At 34.7% G+C, this 10,318-nt stretch overlaps 1 protein-coding gene across 1 annotated transcript; it reads left to right on the forward strand.

Moving 5' to 3' along the window:
* The first annotated feature begins 4,172 nt into the window (after positions 1–4,172).
* LOC106464757 (innexin shaking-B-like) lies at positions 4,173–5,967 on the forward strand. The gene has a single exon (XM_013924914.2). It carries the CDS (start codon positions 4,173–4,175, stop codon positions 5,268–5,270), a length of 1,098 nt encoding a protein of 365 aa, XP_013780368.1. The 3' UTR covers positions 5,271–5,967.
* Positions 5,968–10,318: the final 4,351 nt, after the last annotated feature.

The following is a 10,318-nucleotide window of genomic DNA, read 5'->3' on the forward strand; positions in this document are numbered from 1 at the left end:
TCGTTAACCCTCGTAATGGTATCATTAAGTGATGATAAAGTTAACTGTATATTTGTCTTACATCCATTCATTATATTGTAATGATGAAATTCGTTCGTTAACCCTCGTAATGGTATCATTAAGTGATGATAAAGTTAACTGTATATTTGTCTTACATCCATTCATTATATTGTAATGATGAAATTCGTTCGTTAACCCTCGTAATGGTATCATTAAGTGATGATAAAGTTAACTGTATATTTGTCTTACTTTAATTCATTATGTTGTAATGATGAAATTCGTTCGTTAACCCTCGTAATGGTATCATTAAGTGATGATAAAGTTAACTGTACATTTGGCCTACTTCCATTAATTGTGTGGTAATGGTGATATTCGTTTGTTAATCTTCGTGGTGGTATCATTAAATGATGATAAAGTACATTTGGCTTACTTCCATTCATTATGTTGTAATGATGAAATTCGTTTGTTAACCCTCGTGGTGGTATCATTAAGTTTATTCAAGATTATGAATCAGTCCTGGGAGAGGGTCGAGAAAAACGTCTTTTTGGCTTACCTTAAAATAAACAATAGCAGTAAATTACTCTTTTCTATCTAAAGTGTTTGGCCAGTCTAGTCTTTTTGTGTGTAACTAAATGAAAAATAAGAAAAACGACGCTAAAGCGACACACACACACACAGATGAACAAAAAGTGAAAATTTAGAGACACAGTAAAAACCTATTTGAATCCTTAGCTTTCTGACTGGTAACAGCACTTCATCAGAAACACAAGTCATCAGTTTAAAAGCTAAGTTTGTTTGTTTTTTGGAATTTCGCGCAAAGCTACACGAGGGCTATCTGCGCTAGCTGTCCCTAATTTAGCAGTGTAAGAGTAGAGGGAAGGCAGCTAGTCATCACCACCCACCGCCAACTCTCGGGCTACTCTTTTACCAACGAATAGTGGGATTGACCGTCACATTATAACGCCCCCACGGCTGAAAGGGCGAGCATGTTTGGTGGGATGCGGATTCGAACCCGCGACCCTCAGATTGTGAGTCGAGCGCCTTATCCACCTGGCCATGCCGGGCAAAAGCTAAGTCTTCAAATACTGTTAAGTAAATTTTAATCGTTATTCGTAGAAACGTTTGAGAAATACAAAATGAAACACAACGTTATACTTTTATTAAACTCATATGTAGTACTACGATTGGGTTTGTTGTGTTCGTTGATCGAAATAATGCTAGATAATGAAAGTACACTTTATAATAAAGACTGCATATAAATACGATTTGAAAGCCTTTCTCGACCAGAAAAAGTAATTAATTGATCCGTACTTATTAATTATATTATCGCAGACTACTCAGATTAGTGAGAGCTTTTGAAATACGTTTTTACCCACAGCAAACTTTGAACACTGCAGCAAGGTTTTCCATATATGTTGTACAACCATCATTTTAAATTAAATAACGGTACTGCAAGGTTTTCCATATATGTTGTACAACCATCATTTTAACTTAAATAACGGTGCTACAAGGTTTTCCATATATGTTGTACAACCATCATTTTAACTTAAATAACGGTGCTACAAGGTTTTCCATATATGTTGTACAACCATCATTTTAACTTAAATAACGGTACTGCAAAGTTTTCCATATATGTTGTACAACCATCATTTTAAATTAAATAACGGTACTGCAAAGTTTTCCATATATGTTGTACAACCATCATTTTAAATTAAATAACGGTGCTGCAAGGTTTTCCATATATGTTGTACAACCATCATTTTAAATTAAATAACGGTGCTGCAAGGTTTTCCATATATGTTGTACAACCCTCATTTTAACTTAAATAACGGTGCTGCGACCCATCGCATGGAATTTTACGGACTATAAATCATTTTCACGCATTTCAAGGAATTTATTAGATGTAGCACACACGACGATTTTTACATTTAAGAAATCAAAGTATATGTTATGAACATTCATAGTAAGTACAGTGACCTCCCTAAACATCAAGTACGTCAAAAAGTATATAAGTTTAGCTTCACTGTTCTCATATCTTTGATGAATAAGAAAACATAATTTTAACTTCACTGAAAATCGTTTCTCATAATGTTGTTTGTTTCAAACTTTCGCGCATAGCTACACGAGAGTTATCTGCTTGTAGCCTGCCTTAATTTACGATTAATTTAATTGTTTTGCAGTTAAATTCAGTTCTATACTTGTCTCTCCAAGTTTCGTTTCAAATGTGACTTCTATACGAAACTAACGTTTGTCTATGGTTGTTCTATGTTGTGATACGCGATGCTCTTACAAGTGTTTGTCACTCGTACCTGTTTCATAGTACCTGTACACTAAACGAGCCAACGTAACGTGCCAGAAATACTCCAAATGTCATGCATACTTCCTGGTAAAGAACGTATACATTCTCTCAAGCAATAAAGAAATGTGTTTTTTTTATGGTAAAAATATAAGGCCAAATAGAATCTACGTGGTAGTTTGTTTTGGGTTGATAATCATGTAATTAAATACAACAGCTTAAAGTTATTTCTTGGTTATTTGCTCCTTTCACGTGAAACAAGGCGCTAAAAGCAGCTTTAAGGTGAAGTTATTATACAAAGTATGCTCATTCGACCAGGTGTTTTTATCTTTTGTTCGTGGTAGCCAAAGAAGAGCTAAAAAATGTAAGCTTTAGATGAAGGTTTCATTTTCATTTTTATCCAGTTTCATTTTACTAGTTGAGAAACATTTATCTTCATAGTTATAAGGAATAAATAACTCATTATTACCCACAAAATAACTTTGAAAGGTTATAAGTATATTTAAAAAATTTTTCTTACTGATATTTTTCACAAATAAAAAGTGTTTTTAGTGACTTCCCGTGTTTGTGTTTTGTAAGTGCAAGTTTTGTTATCATTTCTGTTTTTTTGTTACCTATGTGTACTTAAAATGTATTAAATGGTAAACAAAAAATTTACTCCTTTTTTAAATCAGCCAATACACCGGCAAGAAAGATAGAATTTTTGTTTTTCAAATCAATTATTAAATAAAAAAGTATAGTTAGCATCAGTGGTTATTATATACTGAAAAATTTGATAAAAACTAACTTTTTCATTGTTTCGGTACGCTGTTAAAAACTTCTTTTTAGATATGTAAAATTAAAAACTTGTTTTATTCAAGCTTGTAAAATTTTAATAACTGTTATTTAAACATCTGATCTAGAATTTAAATATATATATACAACTAGTTGTTTAAAAATGTTCTTTTTCATTTTGAACGTTACTTTTATAAATTAGATTATGATAGGATCAACTCCTCAACTGAAAGCAGGTTTTTGTAACTGACTTACATGAGGAATACATTGAAACATTTAGCTCATTGTGCAGCTTTGTGCTTAACTCCAAACAAACAAATACATTCAGATTCATATTACAGGTTAGGCTTAATTTTCAATTCGAGAAAACCATGTAAGAATACGAATAGTGGGATTGACCGATATATTATAACGCCCCCACGGCTGAAAGGGCGAGCACGTTTGGTGGGACGGGGATTCGAACCCGCGACCCTTAGATTGCGAGTCAAGCGCCCTAACCACCTGGCTATATCGAGGCTAATTATGAGGGAAGCAACTTTACATGCCTTAAGATAACTTTTCATTAATCATGAATTTATATAACTTCCATCCAGGGAATTGGTACTCCAGCTAGTTCTTAAATATAGTTTTAAAATGTTTCAAGTTCTTATGTAAACTTTTTCCCCCAATTTCTGAGTAAAGTTCATTGTATGCCCCCCTTCCTCCACACACACACACACACACACTCACGAAGATATTTTGGTCAATATTTCTTGAGATCATATTATGTTATCCTTGCTGACTTATACATTAATGTTTTTATTTTTTAGGGTCAAACAACCAGATAATGAAAAGAGAGCACATGTGAACATGATAAAGACAAGCTAGGTTTAAAAAGTATTGAGATGTAGCTAGCACTAACAATATAACTGAATTTAGGAAATAAAACTACAACGAGGTTTGATTTATATTTGAAATTGTTTTTTATAATGTTTGTTTTATACTGATTGTTTATTTTCTTCTTTCCACAGATTATACAGCGAGCAACAACCACCAATAACATAAAATCCACTGAACCGGTGATAATTATTGGAATAGATTTGAGTAATATTTAAGTTTTGCCATGTTACATCTTTTTGGTATTTTGAAACACTTCCTAAAGAGACGCCCGGAAGTGATCGACAATGCTGTCTTCCGGTTACACTGGATGTTCACTTCTTCTTTATTAATGGTATTTAGTATAATGATCACAGCTAAACAATATGTTGGTCAACCGATCGCGTGTATGGAGATAGACAATATCCCGGAAGAAGTAATCAACGCTTATTGTTGGATTCACACAACATTTGCTGTCCCAGAAGCTTTCCATAAAGAAATTGGAGTTGAAGTTCCTTATCCTGGAATAGATAACTCTAAAAATGGAGCAGAGAAACATTACGCATATTACCAATGGGTTTGTTTTGTGTTATTCCTTCAAGCAATACTTTTCTACACACCGTATTACATCTGGAAGATATGGGAAGGTGGTTTAATCACGGCATTGTCGATGGGGATGAACGTAGCCGTGATCTCTGAAGAGGAGAAAGGTAAGAAAAGAAAGATCGTCACTAACTACCTGTCAAAGCACAAGGGAATGCATAAGCTCTATGCTCTAAAATATGTGCTTTGTGAGTGTCTATGTCTAATAAACGTCGTTGGCCAGATGTGGCTCATGAACATCTTCTTGGACGGCGAATTTTTTAGTTACGGCGTTAAAGTCGTCCAGTTTGTACAGATGAATCAAGAAGAGAGAGTCGATCCGATGATTTTCATCTTCCCACGTATGACCAAGTGTCGTTTTCATCAGTTTGGTTACTCTGGAGACGTGCAGAAACACGATGTCTTGTGTATTCTTCCTTTAAATATTGTCAACGAGAAAATATATATCTTCATTTGGTTTTGGTTCATCATCCTTACCATTCTCACAATTGTGGTCCTTATTAGTCGTTTAGTTGTGCTGATATTCAGGAGACTGCGATCACGTTTCTTACAAGGTCGATGTCGTCTAGCGGCTCAGAATGATCTTCAGATGATTTGTCGTCACTGTGATTTTGGGGATTGGTTTCTTCTCTATATGCTGACAAAGAATGTCGACCCCGTAGTGGTTCAAGAAGTGACGTCGGAACTAGCAGGAAACGAAAGATGGTCTGGAGAAGAAGACGCAGAAAACCTTGTTGTATAGTATAGTCACTTGCACCAAAAACTCTTCGATATACTAGAAACAGTGCTGTAATCAAACAGTGTCGAGCAACACCGGAATTTTGTGTCGTACTGACACGTAAAACTACGTGTTCTTTAACAAGGGATACTCGTGGGAATGACACGTGAGAAAAGATAGTGAGTTTGAAGGTTTTGGGTATAAGAAGCATTAAATAGACATCAAATGTCGAACGTACTCAGGTGATCTGTTTCCTTCTGTAATATATTTCTACATAATCCTACTCATTACATCATCTAAACTCAGCTTAAATGTCTATAGATCACTTACGAACAGTAGGTGGTTAGGGATAACAAGTTTAGTAAGACTACTACCAAGATCCATTACGCGGGAAGATCTAGTATTATGAATTTATTTACAGTGGATCTGAACGTTTCCGCAAGTATAAAATTTTGCCGAGGAGAAGTTATACACAGGATACCTCTCTTATTAAGAAAGAGCGTATTCATAGCCTAAAATAGAAAGTTGGCGAGAAATTCATTAGGTATTATTTCTAAAAACGTGTAACTTGTACTGACAACTACGGTGCTCGAACAAATCTTCCTGTGACGGCAAATTAATCACTCTGTTTCTCCTATAAAAAATAACTAAAAGTCGACGAATAATAGTTAATATTTGAACTTTGAACAGCAAAGTCTTCCACCTATGTTGTACAAGTGAAGTGTTCTAAGTACGACATGTTTCAGAAACTTATTTCAGTTTAGCCTTATCGATTATTTTATAATAAATATTTATAAGTGTATTTTAGTTTTAAGGTTAAAATATTGTTTAACTGTTTCCTTTTTTGAAATTTAAATCAGAAAAAAAAAATACATCAGTAAATGTTGTACTTTCGCTAATACCTTACAGCTATGCAGTGAAAACATATTTGCAGGGATATAACCTGTAAGTTTGAGTAATGGTACAACCGTCCAGAATATTAGTATTTTACTATGTCCAGTTTTAATATACAGTGTATTTATTAATTAGCGTCTTTAAGGTTAATATATGAAAAAGTGTTATATTTCGACTACACCAAAAAAGTATTTTTGAGACCTTTCAATATTGTAAAGTGGATATTTGATTTAATCACAAAAAAAACACAAAATTATAAACTATAGGAAAAGCAGGAACTTCAACGGCTACTAGCATCGTTCAAAGATAGGGTCGACCACTTCAGCAGGTTGTTAATAATAAACATAAAGACAACTGTGGGGTTATAACAAATATGTTTCCCTTTCATAATCGCCCCCCCCCCCAGTGGCACAACGCTAAGACTACGGATTTACAACGCTAGAAACCGGGTTTCGATACCCGTGGTGGGCAGAGCACAGATTTATTATTTCTTATTATAATCTTATGTTATTATTTCTTATTATTATCTTATGTTATTATTTCTTATTATAATCTTATGTTATTATTTCTTATTATAATCTTATGCTATTATTTCTTATTATTATTCGAGCAGTTACACAATAACGTTATTAAGTGTCGGCTCACTTAATTATTTTTATTATTATATTATTATTTTACATTGTTGCTTTTATAACCTAGTTTATGTTATTCTTGCTTTAAGTATATAAGTTTTTATAACTATCATTAATTCATTATTGCTAGTGGGATTGACCGTCACATTATAACGCTCCCACGGCTGAAAGGGCAAGCATATTCGATGACGGTGATTAGAACCCGCAACCCTCAGATTGCGAGTCCGTCGAGCGCCTTAACCATTACTTAGAAACCATTACGCTAGAAACCGGGTTTCGATACCCGTGGTGGGCAGAGCACAGATAGCCCTTTGTGTAGCTTTGCGCTTAACTACAAACAAACAAACATACTGAGTACATTTACACCGAAAGAAAAGAATTTTACACAGTATCAGTCGCTGTTATTATATTTCACATGAGCTTCATTTGATATTCGCGAACTTTATGACTAATGGTGAAAAACTCTGAAAAATGAGAGTTACGACACTTCAACGCTGTCTGTACTGACAGCTGGCTTTCGCTCAGTAAATTCTATTTTGTTGACTGTTCTAAAGATGTTGCAATATCATTACTAATATTCCCAAGCATGTTCCTTGAAGGTCATTACATCATTGTACTGCTGCTAGCCGTTTCTTTTAAAATTGTCAGTGAAAATGCATGCAGAAGACGGAAAAGTTCAGTCTAGTCTTGCGGTTACTATTCATTTTGTGTGATAGCCAGTGAGAAAAAAAGAAGGTGAAAGAAAAACAATTAAAATAACAGTTGGAGATTTAACTCTACATGTTAGATTCAAACAAGGAAATGGACAAATGCAAATGAGAACAAAGAGAGTGTTTTTTTTTGTTTGATTGAGAGCAGAGCCACATTGGGCTATCTGTTGTGTTTACCGCGTGGAATCGAACCCCCGGATTTTAGCGATGTAAGTTTGTAGACTTACCGCTGTGCCACTAGGGGGCTACTAAAGGAAATGAAACGAAACATATTGGAAAAAGATTTATTTCTACCACCATGATCAATCGTATATTTGTGATTTACGATTTTTTCTTTCTTTCTTAACATTAAGTAACCAAAGTCCACTGTAAAACATTCAATGACCAATTTCCTCTCTGAAACGTTTAGTGTCCCCAAAGTCTACCCTGAAACATTTAGTTATCAATGTCCACTGTGAAACGTTTAGTGACCAAGCTCACCACTGTGAAATATTTAGTGATCAAAATTTGCTTTGAAATAGTGACCAAAGGCCACCCTGAAACACTTAGTGCCAGTATCCACTCTGAAACGTTTAGTGAACAATATCACTTTGAAACGTTTAGTGAACAATGTCCACTCTGAAACGTTTAGTGAACAATGTCCACTCTGATACATTTAGTGAACAATATCACTCTGAAACGTTTAGTGAACAATATCACTCTGAAACGTTTAATGAACAATGTCCACTCTGAAACGTTTAGTGAAAAATATCACTCTGAAACGTTTAGTGAACAATGTTCACTCTGAAACGTTTAGTGAACAATGTCCACTCTGAAACGTTTAGTATCCAAAGTCACCCTGAAACCTTTAGTTATGAAATATTTAGTGACCAATGTTCAAAACTTAGTGACCAAATTTCCGTTGAATTATTTCAATGGGCACCTGCAGGGGAGGGGTTTACAAAACTCCAACCCGTAATATTTGGAGGGGTCGGGCGGGTAGTATATACATGTTTACTTTACTCATCAGCTGTGTATGTTCTGTGAGTGCAAGTTATCTCATTTAAAACAGTTACCTTTCATAGCAACTAAACCACTAACAATAAGAATGTAGCGTAATCTATATAAATATAATAGTACTGTCTGTTGTTTGTTCATGTAAGTATACTTCGCCAGCTGTGGATGGATCTTCACCAAAATTGGTATGGAGGTTCATTAGGTTCATGCGAGGTACATACACATTTTCAGTTTTGCAGTTTTTATGGGCGTTTTTTACCATTACTTCGCCCCTGTAGATGGATCCTTACCAAATTTGGAGTGGAGGTTCACTGAGTCCATGGGGAGATATATATGCAAATATTCAGTTTCACATTTTTTTTGTTTTGCAGTTTGTATGGGCGTTTTTTTTAACAATTACGTTTAAGGGTTTGGTTTGTTTTACATTTCGCTCAAAACTAAACGATGGCTATCTGCGATAGCCGTCCCTAATTTAGCAGTGTAAGACTAGAGGGAAGGCAGCTAGTCATCACCACCCACCGCCAACTCTTGGGCTGCTCTTTTACCCTTGATTATTATTATTTTATTATTTCTTATTATAATCTTATGTTATTATTTCTTATTATTATCTTATGTTAGTGCAATGTTTATATATGTCAGCTCACTTGATAAGTTAGTGCAATATTTATATATGTCAGCTCACTTGGTAGGTTAGTGCAATGTTATTATATGTCAGCTCACTTGGTAGGTTAGTGCAATGTTATTATATGTCAGCTCACTTGGTAGGTTAGTGGAATGTTTATATATGTCAGCTCACTTGATAGGTTAGTGCAATGTTATTATATGTCAGCTCACTTGATAGGTTAGTGCAATGTTATTATATGTCAGCTCACTTGGTAGGTCAGTAAAATGCTATTATGTGTCGACTCACTTGGTAGGTTAGTGTAATGTTATTATATATTAGCTCACTTAATAGGTCAGTGCAATGTTATTATATGTCAGCTCACGTGGTAGGTCAGTGCAATGTTATTATATGTCAGCTCACTTGATAGGTCAATGTTATTATGTGTCGACTCACTTGGTAGGTCAGTGCAATGTTATTATATGTCAGCTCACTTGATAGGTCAATGTTATCATATGTCAGATCACCTGGTAGGTCAATGTTATTATATGTCAGCTCACTTGGTAGGTCTATGTTATTATATGTCAGCTCACTTGGTAGGTCTATGTTATTATATGTCAGCTCACTTGATAGGTCAATGTTATTATATGTCAGCTCATTTGATAGGTCAATGTTATTATATGTCAGCTCACTTGATAGGTCAATGTTATTATATGTCAGCTCATTTGATAGGTCAATGTTATTATGTGTCAGCTCACTTGATAGGTCAATGTTATTATATGTCAACTCACTTGATAGGTCAATGTTATTATATGTCAGCTCACTTGATAGGTCGATGTTATTATGTGTCAGCTCACTTGATAGGTCAATGTTATTATATGTCAGCTCACTGATAGGTCGATGTTATTATGTGTCAGCTCACTTGATAGGTCGATGTTATTATATGTCAGCTCACTTGATAGGTCGATGTTATTATGTGTCAGCTCACTTGATAGGTCGATGTTATTATGTGTCGTCTCACCTACCAAGTGAGCTGACATATAATAACATTGCACTAACCTATCAAGTGAGCTGACATATAATAACATTGCACTAACCTATCAAGTGAGCTGACATATAATAACATTGCACTAACCTATCAAGTGAGCTGACATATAATAACATTGCACTAACCTATCAAGGTGAGCTGACATATAATAACATTGCACTAACCTACCAAGTGAGCTGACATATAATAAC

This window comes from Limulus polyphemus, unplaced genomic scaffold (genome assembly GCF_000517525.1).
Source record: "Limulus polyphemus unplaced genomic scaffold, Limulus_polyphemus-2.1.2 Scaffold1736, whole genome shotgun sequence".
Lineage (NCBI taxonomy): Eukaryota > Metazoa > Arthropoda > Merostomata > Xiphosura > Limulidae > Limulus > Limulus polyphemus.

Bases quoted from the DNA above. Each gene is read 5' to 3' on its own strand.
- LOC106464757 (XM_013924914.2), top strand. From the start codon at position 4,173: ATGTTACATCTTTTTGGTATTTTGAAACACTTCCTAAAGAGACGCCCG.